This window comes from Lupinus angustifolius, chromosome LG07 (genome assembly GCF_001865875.1).
Source record: "Lupinus angustifolius cultivar Tanjil chromosome LG07, LupAngTanjil_v1.0, whole genome shotgun sequence".
Lineage (NCBI taxonomy): Eukaryota > Viridiplantae > Streptophyta > Magnoliopsida > Fabales > Fabaceae > Lupinus > Lupinus angustifolius.
The window spans coordinates 16,083,409-16,107,868 of NC_032015.1; the positions used below are offsets into that span (position 1 = coordinate 16,083,409).

A 24,460-nucleotide genomic window follows, 5' to 3' on the forward strand; every position below is an offset into this window, starting at 1 on the left:
TGGTTATATCGAACCACAAGGAATTGCCTAATAGAAATGTACTTATAATTTGTATCTTTTATCAAAAGTAAGAAAGTAACAATTAAAGTTGTTTTTGTGATTTTATGAACTAAGAAACATGAATAAGTAAAGAATTAACTATTTACAAATTCAAGAAGAGAATATTGGTTTGAAATATGGAATTATTTCTAAACTCAAATGATTTTGAAGAACCTTAACAAGTTATGTGTTATACTTTCGGTTAATTCCAAACATCATTTCATAAAATTTCCCCCAGTCCCCCGGCGAGAAAATTGATTTTCAAACCTTGCAAAATACACTAATCAATAGAAAACTGTCACTCGACAAAATAAGTTGTCACACCTTATTTAAGGCTCTGTAAACATTAATTAGCCTTGATTACAAGTTGCTTAAAATGGATGCTTTGATTTGGCAAATGAACTAAGGTGTATTCCTACTTTTTAGTTCATTTGTCAAGACTTTAAAAAGAAGCATTTTGGATCTTGAAATCAAGTTTTAGGTGATCAAGATAAAGTGTATTCCTACTTTTTAGTTCATTTGCCAAGACTTTAAAAAGAAGCATTTTGGATCTTGAAATCAGGTTTTAGGTGATGAAGCTAAAACCGCATTAAGCATTTTCTAAAGAATTGAAATTTAACCAAAAGTAATAACTTGAATGTATTGAAATCAAAATATGATACAAATGAAGAGAAGAAATAACATTTCCCCATAATCCAAATCAATATGTATGAGCATGAGTCATCTATCCAAGGATGAGATGCTTTTGATTCCAAATGAGGTTACAAAATCATGATTTTGCACCTCACTTGCCAACTTCATTCCCTTTGAATTTCTATGAACTAAAAGCCTAAAAAAGCCTAAGAACACTCTAAAAGGAGAGATAACCAAAATGGGAAGAAGAAGAGGAATTTTACAAAGTATTTACAACATTTACGACATGTTAAAGTGAAGGAATGGGTGTGTCTTTTATAGGCAAAGTGAGGCCGCTTAGCTCCTATTTGGCACACCCAAGCTGGTGAGTCAGCAGCTTGTCCCATCTAGGACAGCCTATTGTGGGCTAGGCTACATGCATGGTGACACTTCCTACTTGCTTGTCTCATGCATGAGGTCATAAAATTGGTCCAGAAGTTAGCTTTAGTTAATTGCTTGGCTTGTGACATCATTCATGACAAATCCATTCTTCTAGGCCAAGAAACCATTTTTCTGGTGGACCAAGCGCCTAGTTGACATGGTCCCACACTCAGCTGTCTGCTTGAGCAGCTTGGCTGATCTCGTCCCACGCTAAACTGCATGCTTGAGCAACTTAGTTGACCTGGTCCCACACTCTGGTGCCTGCTTGAGCATTCTGGTTGATCTGGTCCATGCTCAACTGCCTGCTTGAGCAGCTTAGCTGACCTGGCTTGGTGCTTGGTGCTTGGCTAGACAGCTTTGCGACTAGCTTTTCTTTGACTTTAATTTCTTCCAACCAAGTCCAAGTTGCTTAGTCATGCTTAAGTTTAAGCATGCACTTTACCATGATTAGGTTTAAGCACACATTTGTCATATACTTTGGCTTGATTTCTTCAAGGTGAAGCAAATTTTCTTTCTTCAAGCCTAAGCATTCTTTTTGGTCCAATTTCCTACGAAACTCAAAGAAAATTTGGACAAGAGGTGATCAAAAAATCATATTATTCAAACACACAAAATTTATTTAAAAAGTGTTGAATTAAGTTGGTTTTCACATTTTTGCATAGGATAAATGCCATGAATATTGTATGAAAAGTATGTATTTTCGGCACTTATCATGACCCTAATTTGATTACTGATTTTATTACAGATTATGAACAGTAAGCACAAATAACAAAAACAAAACACTCATGGAAACATCCAGGCCTCCCCTTCTAATCTCGGGAGATTTTCTTCACTATGAAAATTAATTGTTCTTACAATCACACTTCGAATACAAGCAACAAGAACTCCCTTCTCAAATTCGTTGAGCCCTAACTCGGTTTGACCACTCCATTCGCCTACTCGGATACTAACAGCATTCATCATTCTGGCCTTTGCTGCTTTCTCACTCTATCCAAGACTTCTTGCCCTCGTGAAGATACAACTTATCTTTTTTTGGTGATACCAACACACCAAGAGAATAACTCATTGATTTACTATTTTTGTTGAGTTATGATGCACACTTAATGTGCTAATATAACTTTGAAATTCAGCTCTAAACCCTCTGCAAAACTCTCACAAGAAGCATAAACTAGATGTGATGAAATGCAATGGTTTATGAAGATGTATGGAAGTAATGCACTCTTTTGAAAAGATTTTCCTCTCTTTTCTCTCAATGATTTCAAAGAAAATTTGCAAGAATTCACACTATGCTTTCACTCACAGAATAAGCAAGATGATATAAAATTTCTAAACTCATATTCTTGTTTTTATTTTTCCTTCTGATTATTATGCACATCGGTTGAAAATACAGCTTTTATATAAAATTGTTTTTACCTGTCATTAATCGATTATCTTTGACCTTAATCGATTAATCGTTATGAAAATATATATTTTTGTTATGTCTTACTTCATTAACAACTTCTTTAATCGATTGACGAACCAGAAATCCTAGGTAGTTAGCCATTGCAACTCCCTTTAATCGATTACATTTATTCTTACTCGATTAATTGAGTCCCACGTGACTTAATCCATCATAAACCATTATAATCGATGAATATTGTTGAAAGTATGTTTCTTTTATGCATGGTAAATTTTCTATATGATGTATGAACTTGCAACATGCAATATATGATTTTGAAATATATAATACTTTTATACAAAAACACCATGTATGCTCAATGCTTATGCATGATTCTACTTATCATATAATTTAGGATATTATGCCTCATTTTATATGGATTCATTTTAACCTCTTGTTAGACTTCCACCCAAGGTTTACCTAACCTATACTCAAACTAGACAATCATCTTAGGACTTCTAGAATATCAAAATATAATCCTAAGTCTATGATGTTGACCTTGAGTTTTCGGCATGTTGTTTGTTGTGATGTTCATGTCTTCAAGTAGGGGTGGCAATTGGATGGGTTTGGATGGATTTGGATATGGATCCTAATGGATGGATAGAAAACTATCCATCAATCCATATAAATCTATTATATCACATTTTTAAATTATCCAATCCATCCATATTCAATGGATTCCAATCCATCCATATTCAATGGATTCCAATCCATCCATATTCAATGGATTCCAATCCATCCATATTCAATGGATTCCAATCCATCCATATTCAATGGATTCCAATCCATCCATATTCAATGGATTCCAATCCATCCATATTCAATGGATTCCAATCCATCCATATTCAATGGATTCCAATCCATCCATATTCAATGGATTTCAATCCATCCATTCTATCCATCTATCCATTTTAATGGATTGGATGGATGGGTATCCAACCCACTTTTTTTTTAATTTGAACAAAACATTTTTAATAAAGCAATTTGAAGAAGAAAAAATCTTTTAAAAATTATTATTTAATAAAGCATTTTTAAATATCAATTTTAAAAAAATAATTTTCTTAACAAACACATTTAAAAAGTGTTTTTTTGATAAGCACTTTTAAAAATGTGAATTTGTGAAGTTTTTTATAAGCATTCTTATTGGCAAGAATCTCTAGTGCAATATAATTGGTAGGAGTGTAAAATTTTGGTTCGGTTTTTGACGCAATTTAGTGACCGAACCGAACACAAAGATATAGTTCGGTTCTACTCGATTAACCGCAAATTTTATTTAGGAACCGAACCGAACCGTTCATTTATGCTTCGGTTCGGTTCCGCGGTTTTTCAACTTATTTAAAGAAAATCCTTTATGAAATAGTTGAACAAAATTTGCAAAGTATAGAATCAACTAAATGAATACTAACATATCAATAATAATGTATTTAATACTCTTTCTAGTAAAATAATAATAATTCAACATTTCAACGCACTACAAACTTGAAATTTTAGTCCACAAAATCTTCAACAATGTCAAACAAAATTTAAGAATGACAAACTTGGTACTAATTCTTTAGTCCAACAGTTTATCTTCTCAATGGATAATAGAGATAATATATATTTAGGTTTGTTTACTAATTTATATTTTCTATTTGCCTCTTACTTATAGTTTATATGTATTAATAATCCTAAATTCTTAATCATATTTTATCTCTTAACTTTAAAGCTTAACCATCCAAATATAAAATAAAATTATTTTTTAATATGTGGTTCGGTTTGGTTCTAACGGTTCCAAAATTTACAAAGTAGTGAACCGAATCGAACTTAAATGATTCCAAATAAAAAAACTGAATCGAACCGCAGAACCGAACCGAACCGCATTTTATGGTTCGGTTCAGTTCGGTTTCATCAGTTTCATAATTTAAACCGGAACTGCTTACACCCTTAATAATTGGGACTTCCACAAGTTGTATCCAACAATCCATCATCCTGAAATATTTCATTTTGTTATTATATTATCATATTAGTCAATAACCAAAATGATATATTTATACTTTGCATTAAGATGTTGGGTAAAGCACTAAGGCCGAAACTGTTTATACTTTTTTGATAAGCACTTTTTAAAATCACAATTACAATTTTCAACTTTTTTAATGTGTGTTTGATTGTTGTTAGAAATGTGAGAGAAATTTTTTATATTAATACTAAATTAATTGAAAAAAAATTGTTTTTAATTTAATATTTTTTGGATGGATTGGGTATCCATCCAAATGGATATCCATTGGATATAATGGATGGATTTGAATCCATTCATTATCAATACTATCCATTGGATTATATCCATTTAAATCCATTAGTTCTAACGGATAGATTTGGATGGATTTAATTTGAATGAATTTGGATGGATTTTGGATTATGGATAATTTTGCTACCACTATCTTCAAGCTTTCATTAAGTCATTGTCTTCATTAAAATTATATAAATCAATCACATATGCAATCTGTGACTATTTGCAATGGTAAACCTGTTATCAATGAAGAACCGAATGAAGTCCAATTAAACCAAATATATGCACTTATAATCTGTCTTTATACCATCTAATATTCATGTTTAATTATTATTGATTTTTCAACAAAAAATAATACAAATGAATTTTAGTTGACGTAAATAGATATTACACTTATATTTTCGTTATATTATTTGATATTGGCCACTTTAATATACAATTGAACGTGACACGTTATAACTCTATTACAAGTTATTTTAAATGTGTGCTCAACGAAATATTTTGACTTATTCCAAAAAGCAATACTTGTCATATTGACAAATCACAAACAGAGATAAATTGATGAATATAAACTTTATAAACAGTCTAATTTTTAATACAATTTCTTTGTGTGCAAGTTAAGATATGTACCTTAAACTAATGCCGTGCTTAAACACATATTTGTCACTTTTATACAGTTCAGTCATGGGTGTGTAGACGTGTTAAACAAATATTTGTCAATATACCATATATTAAGCCGTGAATAACTTGAATTGGGTTTGAATGACTTGAGTAAAACAATATTTCCCAAACATAATATACATATGGATGAGTCCAGTAAAAAATGGGAGAACAATAAATCTGTTATAATTAATTATGTATGATTAAGATTAAACGTTAATTATTGATCATATGATAGTAATATGCATATATCTTTTAATATTAACCTTTTAAATAAGATCAAATAGTTCATATCAACTATTCTCATTTTTCACAATAGTGCACTCTTTTCACGTGCAAGTAACTCCCTATCTATCTATATATATATATATAAGAGAGACAGATCTCATCAATATCACTTTTACTCTTCATCATACATTTAAGAATAATCTTTACGACTTCCTAATTACAAATTATTGTTGGCTGCGTTTAAATAAAAACTTCTCATTTTGGGAATCTTTACGACTTCCTAATTACAAATTATTGTTGGCTGCGTTTAAACAAAAACTTCTCATTTTGGGAATCATAATGACTTTGGGTAAAAAAAAAACCAAATGCGTCAAAATATTTTAGGAATCACACTGGGCAATCATTTAAGCATTCATATGCTATCTATGTTTGATGGAAGTAATTGGAAAGAAATAAGATAGAAAGAAAGAGTATGAGTAGAGATAAAGTAATAAGAAAGATAATAAATTTTAAGAGTTGGTCGGTATAAGAGAAAGAGAAAAAAAAAATCTAATATTTTATTGTACACACAATAATATCATAATTATGTGTTTCCATTTTTATATGATTGTTGTAACTTTGTTAAAGTAAATGTTTAATTGTTATTTCAAAAATCCTATAACTTTCCCTTCACACTTTCTCTCCTGATATATGGAGAAGAAAACTATTACTCATAATGAATACTTTTGTGAAGACTTAATAACATATATCCATCATCACTGAGTGGGAGTGGAGGCATATAACTTCTTAATAACTAATACTCCTAATGAATCGAACCAGAAGACTTAATTTTAGTATTCTTCATGATTCTCTCATTAGTAAGTTTGGGAGATGGTCGGGGTCAGTGGGAGTGGAACTTAATTTGGAGACAACAACTATTTTCTTGGGAACTAGAATTAACTAATTCTTTTTGTAGGAACTTAACAATTCAGTGCTTTAGATCAACATGTCTGATTCTTGGGAGTGGAGGCATGACAAATCCAAGCAATACTTGTTCAAATCCGCTTACAACCTTCTTACTCATCATAATCAACAATAAAATCTCAACAACCTCCATCTTCATCTCCTATAGAAATCCAAAGCACCATTGAAGATCACTTCTTTTTCTTGGAGACTCTTTCAGGACAAACTTCCTACTAGAGATGCTCTACTCTTAGGAGGGGAATTCCTTTCAACCATAGAGGAGGAAACTTATGCACCTTTTGCAATAAAGATCCTGAATCCACTCATCATATTTTTACTTTGTGCAACTTCACCTACTCAGTCTGGCAGCTTATCTGCAATTTGTTGGACATCAATGTTGCTTTCCCCCAAACACTCATTTATCACTTCACTACTCACATGGGCATGGTAAAAGATAAGAAAGGTTGGAAAGTTTGGAGCGTCATCTGGTTAGCTACTATTTGGCAATTTGATTATCTAGAAATGATCTCATTTTCAACTCAGTTAAGCCCAATCTTGAACAGACTCTGGAATCAACAAGGATTAAATCTTGGTTTTGGATCAATAGTCAGTGTTGGAAAGACTTAGTTCATTATTCTGACTGGATTTCCAATCCTTTAAATTGTCTCAATATTATCTTGTAACTATTCTTGTTCACCTTCTCTTCACTCTTCTGTAACTCTTATTTTATTTAAATAAAATTTCATTTTTATGATATAAAAAATATACCCATCATTAGTATGATATCTAATTACTCGATGTAGCAGCCACAAAAATTCTTTACTGTAGGAAGGTTTATTGTAATTTATAAACTAGAGCTTATATTTGTAAGAGAAATTAAGACCTGGTGAGATGAATAAAAGTTGGATATCATGTGTATTGTGCAATGTCTCATATTCTCTAGATAACAACAATACAAGTTATAGGTATGGGCTGATATAAAGGAGATGGGGTAGAGGGCTATATATTTATGCTATGTAAACCTAATGTAACAAGGAGAAGAATAGTCAAACATGATTCCTTATTTTCTAATAAAACATTGTGGCAGCCTCTCAATGTTCTTAGAGACGTAGGCACAATTGGTCGAACCTCGTTACCAAATCTCTTGTGTTATTCTCTTTTATCTATACTCTTTACCATTTGATTGTTTGCTTGTTTCCAACAAATAGTATTAGATGGCTCTTGACTTAGGTGCCAAATTCGAGATGGGGAAATTCGATGGAACTTGTAATTTCAGATTATGGCAAATGAGGGTTAAGGATGTGTTGGCTCAACAAGGTCTATCAAAGGTCGCACATGAGAATAAACCAGATGGTATGGATCAACTTGATTGGGAAGAGTTGAAGAGAAGGCTGTAGGAACCATACGACTCTATCTATCAGATGAAATGATGTATCATGTTATGGATCTAACGTCACCAATAGAGGTATGGGAGACAGAGAAGCAATTCATGTCCAAGTCTCTAACAAATAAGTTGTATTTAAAACCGAGACTCTATGGCCTCAAGATGCAGGAGGGTGTTGATTTACAACAACATCTCAACACTTTTAATCAAATGATCAATGACTTGTAGAAACTTGATGTGAAGGTTGATGATAAGGAAAATACAATAATATTATTGTGTTCTTTGGCATATTCATTTGAACACTTGGTGACAACATTGACGTACGGGAAATACTCAATCAAACTATATGAGATCACATATGGGCTTCTGTTCCACACTCAAAGAAGAGAGAATGTAGGGGAAATGTCTCAGGGTGATGGTCTGTATGTGAAAGAGAGTCAAGCACGTGGGAGGATACAAGGCAGGCAAGGTCCTTCCAAAGGAAAAAAGAATAAATTTCAGGGGCAAAACACTAGTAGAGTGTTTTAAGTGCAAACATACTAGGCATTACAAAAAGTATTGTCCTAATGAATGGAGTCCTAGAAAGCCAGTGGGGAAAGATGGGGTATCTACATCTGCATATGTTGCATAGAAAGATGACTCTGGTTACAATAGTGAAGTTGGTCTACTATTTGTATCATCAAATCATAGTGCAATGAGTGGATGCTTGACACTGGTTGTTCCCACCACATGACATCATACAGAGAATGGTTCACCATATACCGAGCAGGCAATATTGGTTTTGTGTATCTCGGAAATAATAATGCATGCGGAATTATTGGCATGGGAGAATTCAGAATTGTGATGGATGATGGTATAGTGAAGACATTACGTCAGGTTAGGCACATACCAGATTTGAAGAAGAATTTGATTTCTTTGGGGACATTGCAGACCAAAGGATTTAGCTATAGAGTTTATGGGGACAATGATATTCTTCGAGTATGCAAAGGTGCTCTGACTGTGATGAAGTGTAAGAGGACTGCTAGGAACACTTACAATTTGTTAGGGAGAATAATTGTATGTGGAGTTGCTGGAGTGGCTGAAGAGATTTTAGTCAATTCATACCATGATACTACAAAATTATTGCACATGCGTTTGCGTCATATTAGTGTGTGTGACATGACAGAAATATGCAAAAGAGGACTGTTGAAGGGAGTCAGCAAATGTAAGCTAGATTTGTGCAAGTATTGTATGCTTGGAAAGCAGACAAGAGTTAATTTCAAGGCTAGCCAACGCAGGACTCGGGGCATTCTAGACTGTGTCCACACTGATGTATGGAGACCTACTCAGGAACCATCCCTAGGAGTTTGTAGGTATTTTTTTACCTTCATTGATGACTTTTCTCGCTAGGTCTGGGTATATTTTCTGAAGCATAAGTCAGAAGTCTTCCCCAAGTTCAAGGTTTGGAAGGCCGAGGTAGAGAACCAGAATAGTAGAAAAATCAAATACCTAAGGTCAGGCAATGATATGGAGTAAAAAGACTCACAGTTTCAGAAATTATATGAGGAACATGGTATTTAGAGGCACTTTTCAGTGAAGAAGAATCCTCAGCAGAATGGTGTTACAGAGAGGATGAATAAAACTCCTATGGAGATGGCCAAATGTATGAGACTGAATGTTGGACTTTCTGAAGGATTTTGGGCAGAGGCACTTAGTATGGCATGATATGTATTTAATAGATCACCATAGGCTTTATTGGATGTTAAAGTTGTAGAAGAAGTATGGATAGGTAACCCATTCATTTATATGTTACGTATATTTTGTTGTCCTGCTTATGTACATGAACCTAGTGATGAACGATCTAAACATTATCCCAAGACAAAGAGGTGTATCTTCATTGGATATACCAAAGGTGTGAAAGGGTTCAAGTTTTGGGATCCAATTTCTAGAAAAGTGGTGTTGAGTAGAGATGTAGTGTTTGATGAAGATTTCATGTTTAAACAGTCAGTTTTGACACAGGTGCCTAAGCCAAATGGAGAGACTTTGGGATCAAATATGATTCCAGTGAGCAATGAAACGATTCAAGTTAATAAAGGCAAGAAACCAAGCACTATTTCAAGTCAAGAACATGATGATTTTCATGTGGAGAGTTCAGGTGTACATGAGTATCTACTTGCTAGAGACAGGGATAGACGTTCTATCAAACCTCTAGAGAGATATGGCTTTAGTTTCTCTCCGTATCAATTCAGGAGATCCATGTAGCTTTCAAGAGGCTATAAATTTCTAGGAGAAAGAACAATGTATGGGTGTCAAGATGGAGGAGATGGAGTCTCTACACAATAACTAAACTTGGGAGCTTGTCACATTGCCCCTAGACAAGCGTGCGGTTGGGTGCAAGTGGGTGTACAAGATAAAGCCAACAGTATCAGAAAAAGAAGGGGGAAAGTTCAAGGCTCGTCTTGTAGCAAAAGGGTATTCACAGCAAAAGTCCCTAGTGGTGAGACACACTTCTATTAGGGCACTGCTTGCCTTGGTAGCTAGTCGGGATATGCACTTAAAACATATGGATGTGGAGACTACCTTTCTCCATGGTGAATTAGAGGAGAAAATTTAGATGACACAACTAGAAGGGTTTAGTGCAGCTGGACATAGTCACATGGTTTTTAATTTGAAGAAGTCTATATATGGGTTGAAGCAGTCTCCCACATAGTTGTACAAGCGATTTCACACTTATATGTTGAAGCTTCGTTACAAGCTGTGTGAGTATGATTGTTGTGTTTATGTAAGAAGCCTTGATGATGATTCTTTTATTTTTCCGTTACTTTATCTTGATGATATGTTGATTGTGGCTAATCATTTGAGTGGTATTAATGAGCTGAAAGTCATGCTAGGTAAGGAATTTGACATGAAAGATTTAGGGATTGCTAGGAAGATTCTTGGGATGGATATTCACGGGTATAGAGGAGTTAGAAAACTATGGTTCTCCCAGCAAAGCTATGTTGAAAAGATCTTAGAGAGAATTGATATGAGCAATGTTAAAGTATTAAGCACTCCATTGGAAAATCACTTCAAGTTTTCCCTAGATCAGTGTTCAAAGACAGATGAAGAGAAGAAGTACATGTCAAAGGTTCCATATGTCAGTGCAGTGGGTTGCTTGATGTGTGCTATGGTTTGTACTAGACTAGACTTGGCACAAGTAGTTAGTCAAGTATGCAAGTACATGTCTAAACTAGGGAAGCAACATTGGGAAGCAGTCAAATGGATTTGGACTATGTAGGAGACTTGGATGATAGAAAGTCCACAATGGGGGTTGTTTCCATCCTTACAGGTGGACCAATTATGTGGAGATCATCAGTTCAGTCTGTTGTTGTTATGTCCACAACTGGAGCAGAGTACATGGCAGCTGGTCAACCTTCTAAGGAAGACTTGTGGCATGTGGGGCTGGTAAGTGAATTAGGTATTAAAAAAGGTGGAGTTCCACTGCATTGTGATAGTCAGAGTGCTATCTTCTTCGCAAAGAACTAGGTGTATCATGCTAGGACCAAACATATTGATGTGAGATTTCACAAGATTAGAGAGTTGGTAGCTTGTGGGCAGATACTATTGTAAAAAGTTCATACTTTAGAAAATGCAGCTAATATGTTAACCAATCTGGTTACCGTGGAAAAGATCAGCCATTGCTTAAGCTTGTTGAACATTCACTAATGTGGGATTATGGAGCACCCCAAACCCAACTGCGGAAGATGGAGATTGATGTTATTCATCAAGGTGGAGATTGTTGTGTAATGACTCGTATTCTATAGATAACAACAATACAAGTTATGGGCTTGGGCTGATGTAAAGGGGTTGGGGTAGAGAGCTATATATTTATGTTATGTAAACCTAAAGTAACAAGGAGAAGAATATTCAAATGCAAATTCTTATTCTCTAATAATACATAGTGGTAGACTCTCAACGCTCCTAGAGACATAGGCACAATTGGTCGAACCTCGTTACCAAATCCATTGTGTTATTCTCTTTTCTCTATACTCTTTTACTATTTGATTGCTTGCTTGTTTCTAACAATGTGGAAGTGGGTACTTTATCATGATGACACAACTCATGTTTGACACTCCTTAATGTTACATTTGAGCTTACTTGGTGAGAGAACATTCATTAGGTTACCCAAGTTATTAGTTTCTCATTGGCTTCAATACGAGCTCAATGCAACTATAATCTTGATCTAGAACTCCCAATCAGTGTTAGTCCTACCATTTTGTAGGTCTGGTGCAAGAAAAAAAATTGGGACCCCAATTTAACTATATGAAGCTTGAACATCATAGTCCAAACAAAATTGAGAACTTACAACAAAATTAAGATAACAAAATAAAAATGAGTAAGCATTGTATATCAAATAATTTAATTATGTAATATTTTGACAATAAGATATATCAAACTGTGAGAACATAAGTTACACTTTCTTTTCAGGTTCGATTATTGTTACTTATTCAAGTCATGAGTCCAATATATTTTTATGGGTCATCTTCTTAATGAGCGTTAAATGGTCTCATACTTTTTTCATTTCAGGTCAGACCCTTATTTCCTAAATACACATTAGTTATATGATCGTTACAACTAAACCTATCAAAAAGGACGGGTCATGTCGGGCTGACCCACCAAAACATGAAAATTTATAGGGCTTGGGTACCATATTAAGTACTTCTCATTGAATTTGAGCTTTTTAGCCTCGAACTATCAGGCTATACTAAAATTGGGTTCGGGCATAGCTTACTCAGGTGGGTTTGGACTACGCGTTTTATCTTTTTTTGGGACCTTTGGCTTGGTAAGTCTTAGGTGAAAAATGTTTTACAACATAATTGTACTACGAAGTTATAATAAAAAATAGATACAAAATATTAGTATTATGAACTTTCAAAAAAAATTAGAGTAATGTTTATAACATAAATATGTATAGATTACAATAATGTTATAAAGTGAAGCATGATATTATTCGTCCGATTTTATAGAATGTCATTTTAAGGACAACAACAAAATGGTATATCGTATCAAATGAGAAGAAATGTTAAACCATATAAATTACATTTTTCCTTTCTTAATTGTATATTTAGTTAGATTTAACTTTTAATACAAAAAATCTAACTTTACAAAAAAAAAAACTAAAACACAATAAAAGTGTTAATAATGAGCATGTAGAGGATCTTCCTATAGAAAGTAAATAATGAAGATCATATGTTACGATGATGGTTATACTTAGACACATACAGTTCTTTCTGAACTTGAGCCTATACTATCATTACTATAAATTAACATGATATTATTTTTTATAGTGTCCAAATGTTTATATATTAAAGTGAAGTCACAAATTATATTGTGTTTAGAAGTGAGAGTCCAATAAGAATGAAAGATTTAATAAATAGTTTATGTTAAAAATCATATAAGTTCACTTAACATCATATTTTAACTCAATATAAGATATTAGATTTATGAGTTTGGTTGAATTTGACATAACAAGTGTGCTAAAAAAACATTATACATTAATATCTAATGATATATTTTTTTTAAATAGATTAAATAATTTAAATTTTAAATAATTATTTGTTATTATTATCTTGGTCAGCCTGCCACAACCCATAACCCACTAGGGCGGATTTGGGCTTCAATATGATATATATAAGATATATATAAATTATACCCGAACTTTTTATCCCTATCTGATTTAGCTTGAACCCTTTACGAGCTAATATGAACCCATCCGCGTAGCCTATTTTGACATGTCTAATTACAGCCAACAAAGTGTTGGACAAATTTATGAGTAGATTATTAATAATTGACAAGACAATAAATTTTAAAAAAAATAACATATTTATCATATAGAGATAAAGTTAGTTGTATAGGTAAGAAAATATTTGGGGTCCCATTAATTATGGACAATATGTTGTGCTATTATCACACACCCTCAGAAGTTCACCCTACTACCAATTATGATCTCCAACACATGATATAATACACATAGAGAATGATTACATAAAATTATACAAGTTATTGGTGGAAACACTATTAAAGGATGTTAAGAAGCAAGCCCATTATTGAAGAAGAATCCAATCAAGCCCAATTAACTTGAATCCTTTGACTTGTTATTTTTAATAGGTTTTTGATTGTTAGTTAGTTATTATTTAATTTTCCTTGTATAGAATTATATGTTTTGATTAGTTTAGTTGGTTAAGTTCTTTCCAAATAGCTATATATATTAGTTCTTAAAGATATAAAAACACATTATACAATTCCAAGTTTCAATCAATCATTGATCATCAATACAATAACCATTATTTTATTCTTCTTCTCCATTCGGTTTGATTGGTTTTGTTGGTATCTATTTTCTTTTCTTATTTGTTATTTTTTAATGATATTTACAATTTTGCATTGTATTAGAGAACCCTTGTGAATGGTGACTCTGCCGCGCCCCTACTACACTTTCCTTTCTCTTTTATTCTTCTTCTACACACGGGACCTTTCTTTCCCTTTCTCTCAATGACATCCCAATTTCTCTTATTGTTTTCCAATTGAGTCAATGGTGAATCAAATAGTTATTCTAGTTCTAGATCCATCCAATTCCTATTACAAGCACCCTAATAGGAACCTAGGTATTGTTCTTCTCTCCTCTCTTTTTAATTGATAAAGCAAATCACAAGTGAACAATTATGTCGTCAAGTAATAAAATATTCATCCAACGAGGACTGAAAAATTCCTTTAATTATTTTAACTAATTTATACTTAACTCAAAAAAGGATTAAAATTCAATTGAGAACAATTGAACAGTTAACAATAATAATTGTGAAAATAGTAAAAAGATTGAAATTCAGATTAAGAAAAGTGCTTAGGATAGGGGTTACCGCCTTTATACTCGCAAATCTTGTTTTTGCTCCTTTTCATGAACTTTAAGTCATAAGAGTGAATTTCTCTTTGATATGTGTCATTCTCTCTCGAGTTCCAACACGTGTACTCATTTGAAGTTGCACCTACTCTCAACGTATGGTTATCAATCGAGCTCATTACTTGGATCTTTCTATCCAATCATTTCGTAGCAACCCAAGATGAATTCTAGAAACCCCCAAAAATCCCTAGACTACTCGCGTGACTTAGGATTCTAGTTTGAATAACTGAATGGTCGAGTAGTTGGGTTCACCTCTCGGTCATTCCCCAATGTATCTAAGACATGTAACTTGTTGGCCAAACAACTCACACGAATAAAACTCAGTTTAATGATTCAAATCACAACAGTCAATGAAATACGATTAGAGACAAATGTTTATTGAATGTAAAAGAACATAGCCCCAATCCTAGAAACAAAAGGAAATTACTCACTCATGATAGAGATGAGATTACCAAATTCTAAATTAGAGAATAACAATGTAAAAACATGTTCAATCATTAAGGGAGAACCCTTATTTATCCTAATTATAAGAGATTAGGCTAAGCCCAACAAATCAAATTTGAAAATATGAAATTCAGGAACAAAATATGTCATCCACGGCCATGGGTGTGGGACACGGCCTGATCATGGATCGTGCCCTCCAAAGGGTAATTTTTTAGCATCTACATGACCGTGATCATGAGTGGTGGACGCGACCTAGGTACACATCATGTGGGTGGTGGACATGGCCTGACACACGACCTTGGGCTCAAAACCAGTGAATCACGACCATGGGTGATTGAACACGGCCAAGGGCCCAAGCATGGCCTGGGTGTGTGTGGCACCTTTACTTGAAGCTGCTTCTCTTTGATTCAGCCTCCAATATAACTTCTTTTGGTCCTTCAATTGGTCTTCGCATTGTCTCAACACCGACTTCCATCTTCCTGCACTCAATCTTTACTCCTTTTGGCTTCAATCCATCCCACCTGCACAACATAACCAAAAACATCCGCTCAACACGAACAAAGAGAAATAAATGCTAAAAACAATCCTAAAGACATAATTATGTCCTAGAATGTAAATTAAATGCAATGCAAATGTAGCATATTTTCACGCTCATCACCTAAAAGAGTATATCATTTAAATTACATATGGTTAGGAAATTTTAAGCACAAAGATACTAAAGACAATTAAATTATGTTTATAAAAAATGTTCATCCAGTATTATAAGGTACAATAAATAAATATGACTTGTCTTTATGTTTGATGAGCATATCATATACATGTTGTGGTTATCCCCCTCTATTCTTCTTCTTTTTATTGGGGTTACTCATCACCAAAGTTGTTTATTATGGGGACAAAAACAATACCTTCTTTTTATCTTTGCCAATAAGATTGTCATACAAGTACCTAACATATAACACCAATGTTAGTTAATTATAACACTAATGATTAATTAAATGCAAAAGTGAGAAGTTAAGGAAACATGAATTACCTCATATATACACATATGACAAATGAACTTAACCAATCATGTTTATATACTTCCTTAAATTCATCAAAGCCAATGAATTATGTGGTACTATACCTAAAGACTTTATCGAACTTTGATACTGGAAGTAAACAATCATCACTCAAGCCTTGTATACGCTTCATCAGCAGAGTACAAAACTTGATCTCTTTGGATGCCTCATTCCCCAAAGATCCTTTAGGCTTAGACCGTAGCTTACTATTTTTTTGCTATGCTTAGACTTCACCACTTGGGCCTTATTTTGTACATGAACATATTATTCTATATGAGGGGATGTCATTGAGCCTTCTAACTCCTTTTCTTTAAGTTTAGAGTGTTCATGTACCTGAAATTATCAATACAAGACATATCAATTATAGATCAATTAATACAAAATATAACAAGAATGAGTATAGTTTAATGTATTGAAAATCACACCTTAGGAGGATCTAAAACCAAGGTCTATTGGTCAAGCCACATAAGTGCATATAGCCCCTCCCACTATAAAGGTATCCTCATCGAGAGGAATTGGTAGCAATGCATCACCATCAATTGTAACAACAATCTCGACTTTCACATGATTGGGGGAGATAGATGCATTATGCAGCATAACATTTGGTAAGTTACGCACTTTACCAATACCCACTAATCGCTTAGATGAGATATCCATATATAAATTACAAGTATTGATTCCCTAAATGTTAGTTAAAACATATAAGTTTACGGCTATAATTAAACTAAATGGCAAGTAAATAAAAGTAGTCAATTAAATTACCTCAGGAATGTTGTGAGTATCTTGTATGCAACTCTCATTGATGCTATGACCATCGTCTTATTAATGCCCCTCAGATTCCTTCTTTTTAATGAACTTTCCAATTCATTGAATGGTTGCATGAGGGTATTCAATTACTTTTGCATTTGAGACAAGCTGACTTTGGTTGCACTTTTTTAGGGGTAAATAGCGTCGCTTGCTAACCCCAAATCCAACACCCAGATACGTCCAGAGTACTCAAGCAGTCCTAGTGCGTTATCAAGTACCTCCTAACTATCTGGGATTTGTATCTCTCCTTCTTTTTCTTTTAGGACAACCTAGTACATCAAGAAAAAACATAATGTTAATTAATCACATTGATAGATAAAGTATAGAAATCAAGTTTAAATGATAAGCATTTATAACACGGTTTGCCACTTCTTGAACTTTTTTATTATCGATGACACCGTCCTTAATCTTACGGGCATCCACTCATAGAACATCGAGGTCTACTAATGATGCATTCGATGGTGTATCATTTAGTTCCAGCTGCCAAAACATAACCAATAATAATGTAATAAGATATGTATACAAAACATAACCAATAATATACATAAAAATTTACCATACTTGCAATTTTTTCCGCGACGTCTCTATACCCCGCTCAAGAAGCTCGGTATCGATACAAAGGTTTAGATGTCCTCTTGTGATTTTCATCATTTGCTTTCTGCAAAAACAAATAACATTAACAACATGTACAATCATATATTCAAAAGCATAAGTATACAATCAATACAAAGAAGATGACTTTACCATGAAAGACTCGTCTTGCGTGCGTCTAGTGACAAAAACCTTTCATTGATCCTCGTCAATGAGATTTGCATATTTGGTTGGAGGTTTGAGGTTGATTTTGCCATCAACATCTTTGATATACTTATCGGCATCGGTTCTGAATTGTCGGATAGCCTCGCCGGAAGATTTAAGGATGTAATCCTTGTGTTCCTCACCATCATCAAAAGTTGATTGAAAACACATAAATATAACACTAATACATTGCATGGAAACACAAAAATAAATTGCATGGAAACACAAATATACATTGCATTAAAATACATAAATACATTGCATGAAAACACATAAACATAAACACGTAAATAGAAACTTAGTGTTATATCATTCTAAATGTGCTCCTTCACGGGATTCAACAACTGGTCATTCCAAGAACTGAATGTTATCGGCACATTTTGTCTAATTGTAACACCAATGTAGCTTACCAAAGTGTTGTCACCCTTCGTGTTTAATGGTTGGCTCTTAGTGTTACATTCAACCGGTAACTTGATGTTCTTACTTCTTACACGAATGACTTTCTTCATGGAAGTTATTCCACATGAAGTACGTTTTTGACTTTGTTAGATAGCATCATCACTGGTATGAGAATCCATTGTTGAAATTTTTTGAGTAAATCAGGGTTATCTGAGTGTAAAAACTTTTCTAAGTTTATAAGGGTTTGTACTTGAACAAGTTTGAGAGTGGAGAGAGAAGTGAATTAGGTTTTGAGTTTTAAACAATCGTAACATTTAATATCGCTTGTTTTACTATACGGATAAACATTCAATAATGCTTGTTACAGTGATCGTTCTTGCTTATTATTTTTTGAATAAATAAATTAGACATTTTATACGTACAAATATATGTTAGTATTCATTTACTTTTTTCTTTTAAAAGTATGTCAAATCTTGAAAAATCACGAGTTTCAATAGCGCTCACTATAAAGGATATTGTTGAATCAATACAAATTAATAGTGTTTATTTAAAGGAACGTTGTTGAATCTTTGAGGCAAACATTCAACCGCTCTCATTATAGAAAGCATTATTGATTGTTTATTCGCTTATTACGTTTCATAGTGTTTGCTTCAAAGAGTGTTGTTCATTTTATTTTGCCTTATATTTAATAGCGTTGTGCTATTAAATATGTTGAATGACCAGTATTAGATGTGACTTTTAACGTAATGAATAATCATTTTTTTCAATTCCAAATCACATAATTTTCTCGCAATCTCTTATCTTTCAACCTTGAGCTTGTAACGCTCGTCATCCTTCTTCTCTGCCCAAGCCATTTTTATATCCATTGTGGGAAATTAACTATGAGAAGTATATTAAAATTTAATATGGATATTTAATCAAATTGTATTGAATTGTTATATTATTTATTAAATTTTAAATACTTAAACTGTATGATCGAAACGTGTACTACATAACTCACCTTGGATTCTACACTATAAAATGATTATTCTCGTATTGCACTAGCATTCCAATTGATTGATACATGTACATTTAAATCCAATTTTATTCATCCTAAAATATTTCATTGTCAATACCAAAGTTAGCCTGTCACGGGACATACGCGTGATAAAGTCAATGGACGAGACATGATTGAATAAATGCTGATATCAAATTTTCTCTTCTAGTGTCCAAGAATTATTGTATAATATGTCAAAAAGTAGAGTTGGAAAAGCAACACGTAACCATAAACTTTTTTGATCCTATCACGCTATCTCCAAACTCAAAGAATAAAGAATTAATTCATTTAAAAAAGTAATTACCTTTTTTAATTAATATCGTTCATATGAATTGAAACTATAATGTTTTAATTTTTTTTTAAATTTAATATAAACTTTAATAACTAAATTAACGTAATAAATGTAAATAGATAGAGGACAAGTTCAATTTGAAAACCAATTTAACTTTTAGATTATATTTCAATAAAAATTTGTGATTGTAATATTGCAAGTTTTGTAAGTATTCAAAATAATATTATGTCTGAATTGTAGTTACATGGATGATATTTTATGCAATTATGATAAACATAACTTAATCATGATCACGATTATAATTACAACACTATATTTGAATCTAATATGCAAGTCCATGCACAAAAACCTCTAAGAAATTACACAAAGACCACTTTAAAAACAAAATAAAAACACAAGTAGAAAGATCAAAACACAAACAATTTCAAAACATTTATTTTTCTAAACTCCACCAAAATTTTCCCATTTGGTAGCCAATTTAGACATAGTATGTGTTGATGAACCATCTTCTTTGATTGCATTAGTAGCAGCATCTTTCAACCCATTCATTCTTTTCCTAATTTCTTTACCTTCAACCCCTTCAATCAAACACTTTATCACCTTTGCAATTTCCTCCTTCTCTACTATACCATCCTCATTAACTTTAGGCCTCAATGCAACTTTAAGACCATCAGTTAACATCACTGCATTCATTCTTTGCTCTGCAAAGAGTGGCCATGTTATAAGTGGAACTCCTTCTTGCATGCTTTCCAATATTGAATTCCAACCACAATGACTTAAGAATCCACCAACAGAATTATGACCAAGTACTTGTATTTGTGGGGCCCATGATGGCACAACTAAACCTTTGTCTTTTGTCCTTTCCAAAAACCCATTTGGTAAATATTTCAAAGGATCATCATTGTGTGGACCTAGGTAAGCAGCACTAGTTGAATTACTTGGAGATCTTAAAACCCATAAGAACTTTTGATCACTCAATTCTAATCCTAAAGCTAGCTCATTAACTTGGTTTTGAGTGAGTGTTCCATCACTTCCAAATGAAACATATAACACAGAACTGGGTGGTTGATTGTCCAACCATCTTAAACATTCTGACCCATTCTCTTCAATTGTTGAAGCTTTTTGTGTAATGGGTCCCAATGGGTAAAAGCTCATCTTGCCATTTAAATTCTCTTCCAATGCTTTTATAGTATCTGTAGTATTTTTTTTTGTAGAAGATGAGATAATCAGAGGAATGAACATTTAAAAGAAATGAGAATAATAGGATGAATTTTTCACAAGAATTATTTTTTGAGTTCAAAATCTTTGCACTAATATTGTAAAGTATATTGTCAGCACGTCATCCTTATTGATTTGTTTTGTTTTTGTTTTAGAATCACTGGTGGTTAATAAATCAATGGTGAATAATTTACTAAAGTATAAAAAACACTTATACTATCGGTGTACATATATTAAATCCTTATATTATTATTGTTTAACATAAATTTGGTAGTGGTTAGAAACAGACTCTACAAGATAAAGTTAGAGAAATATAGTATTATTACCTAGGACCAAGAAAAAAGTTCCATGCTTCAGATCTAGGTACATTTCTTTAGATAAATGCCATAAATTCTATTTAGAGTTATTAAGTGTTTATTTTGGAGTTCTGTTTTGAATAAAAATTGATGGAAATAGAGAGCTTCGGATAACTCTTTAAGAAATCAATTGAGAAAAAGTATATAGAAAAATGGTCTATTTGAATAAACTAAAAAGTCCGAAGGTAATTTTCCAAAACAACTTTTTTCCTCAATTTCTTAATAAACCTTGCCCTTAAATTAGAAATCCATGTTTTCAATATGTGCATCTAGAGTAATCTAGGTGTTGAATCAATATTTTCAATACCTGGTTCCATTTCCAAGAAGCTGTTTAATAAGATTCCATCAGCTATAGTTATTCCTTTGGAACATTCAAGGAAGTTTTTGTAAGCATCACTTGATCGATTTTGAGTTGGAGCAGGAAGATCTTGACCCAGAAGTGGAACACAACCTGGCATCTCTATAGGTTTTGTTAAGTCTTTAAAATCACCTGAAACTTCTTGATCCAATTTTGGTATATAAAGAAAAAGTGACAATGCAAAAGCTGAACAAGGAAAATATATAAAGGACAAGGTGTTGAACTCTTTAGCAATAGGCAATGTTTCTAATGCAAAAACATCTACAACCAAAGAAGCTAGTGGTGCATTTGAGGCCAAGTTTTTTAGTACATTTTTTATTGATGGAAGTGAGAGAGTAATACTGTGTTGTATAAGGATTCCAGGGTGTGCTCCTTTGGGTAAATCTTCTTTGTTAATTGGAGGAAGAAAAATTGAGTCTATGTTTGAAGGAAGAGATTCAAGGTATGATTTTGAGTTATTTGGAAGTGACCCAAGTGAGGGAATGATGCAGGTTGCATGAAAATTTGGGTGTAGTCGAATAAATCGTTTGGAGAATTCAATTATTGGAACTAAGTGGGTGAAACTTGGACTTGGAATAACAACTATTTGGTTTGATTTTGCCATGGAAACTTAACCTATGTAGAAGAACTATTAGGTGCTCTAATATAAGGATTTATATAGATAAATGTTTTGTTATTATTTAATTTACTATTCATTCACATGCGAAATATAATAGTAATATAAGAGTCCAAAGTATTGTTCACTCTTTTCTTTGCTGTTGTAATGTTCAAAGACTAAGAAATTTCTTTGTTGTTGTAATGTTCAAAGAGGAAGAAATGGTATATGATAGGTGCAGTTAATTGGAGAACTACATCATATCCCAAAAAAAATATGTTTTTATGTCCAAGTTAATCAAATTTTACTAATATTATAAAAAGATTGTTTTTATTTTTATTTTTAATTAGATAACACTCTTTAATTAGTTGGGATATAAAAAATGGGACAAATAATCTTCTTTCATTTTACCATTAACAAATGATTAATCATGTGAGAAACAATAAATAGAATGAGAACTATAGTTCAATATTTATATAGGAACAATATAAAAATTTAACACAATCATTACATTATCAAATAATTATTTGGACTATCTTTTTTTGATAAGTCAATAATAATTAAGTATTGGTAGTGAATGATATGATGACAATGTATAAAATTCATACACTGTCAGTACATACATTTTTTATAATTATATATAGAATAGATAAGAAAAAATGTATACATTAATAATGTATAAGTTTTATACACTATTATTATATAATCATCATTCATATTTTATTATTATTAACTTTTCAAAACATAATCCAAATAAATAAATATAGAATAATATATTAATTATATATATCTCTATACTTCTCGATGCTTATAACTAATATTATCATCTGAACAACTTATATTTAACAATTTGTATAACAAATCAAGTTGTTTTATTAAAAATACTCATATCAAAATAAAGGATTATATTATTGATAAAAGTGGATACGAGAGATAGGCATGAGTGATGTAAGTAATGACGTGCACAGCTTATGTGCAAGCACTTAATCTGACACTAAGATAGTGTGACATGACTCATGTTTATAATACATACATTCCATATCAGTTTTTATATTATACCAGTTATCATAAGGTGTAAAGAACTTCAATGATCATTTAATAATTAAAGTGTATATCAACTAGGTTATATACTATAATAAATATATAATATAATTATCAGAAAAATATGTATATACTGTCAATATAATAGTTTTTATACAATAATTGTATTATATATATTAAAATTTAAATATTATTGACTTTTAAATATAAATGAATAATGGATTGTACATTAAATATATATGAGTTAATTCTATAAATATTATTTTTAACATATAACACCATTATTAAAATGTGTATGAATTGTGTTATAAATTAAAAAAAATTTAAAAATATTAAAAAAATTTATATATAAACTGTTGCGATAAAGTATTTATAACCGTGGTGAATATTATACTAGATTTATATATATATATATATTATGAATGCTTATTTTTGTCCGACCCAGAAAAAATTCAAAACAATTTTTTCTTAAAATAAATGATTCTCAGAAAATAATAAGCAAATAAATTTTTGAAATAAAAAATAACAGAGGTATTAAAATGGTTAATGGGTAATTATGGTCAAATATTATCTCATTTTCATTTTTCACTTTAAAATGATTTTATGTAACTTTTTTTTGCTGAGCAAAAATAAACATTCATTAAAAAAGCATAAAGGGTGCAAGAACATTAACAATTCTCCAAACAAGACCAAGGGTCCAAACACAATAGAGCAAAAAAATATTAGTACAACCAACACTAGAATTAAATCATAACCACAACCTAACTTTAATTAACTCTAAAACATTCAAATAGCTAAGGTCCTTAGCATTATCTTAATTATGGAAGGATTCCAATTTCTAAAATAAATCATATAACAAAATCCTTTAAATTTTTGTTTCCTATTTAATTTTAAAATAAAAGTGCACTCAAAATATCCCTTTTGTGATTTTATATAAGTCAAATGATGATTTTTACCTATTTATAGGTAATGTGATAATTTTGGGATTTTATAGAATCACTATATAATTTTCTATCCAAAAAGATGTTTCAGGCTACAAATACTTTAAAAAGGTCAAATAATTATGTTGAGCTCATTTTTTTGATATTATAAAAATTATTGGACTATTTTTTGCACAGAAATGCATTTTTTAGATGTCCCA

At 32.0% G+C, this 24,460-nt stretch overlaps 1 protein-coding gene across 1 annotated transcript; it reads right to left on the reverse strand.

Annotated features, from left to right (window-relative positions):
- Positions 20,065-22,302, reverse strand: LOC109352478 (hydroquinone glucosyltransferase-like). Its single transcript, XM_019594477.1, has 2 exons — positions 21,633-22,302; positions 20,065-20,944 (listed from the first exon to the last, which is right to left on the reverse strand). The coding sequence occupies exons 1-2, from the start codon at positions 22,285-22,287 to the stop codon at positions 20,193-20,195; spliced, it is 1,407 nt and encodes a 468-aa protein (XP_019450022.1). The 5' UTR covers positions 22,288-22,302; the 3' UTR covers positions 20,065-20,192.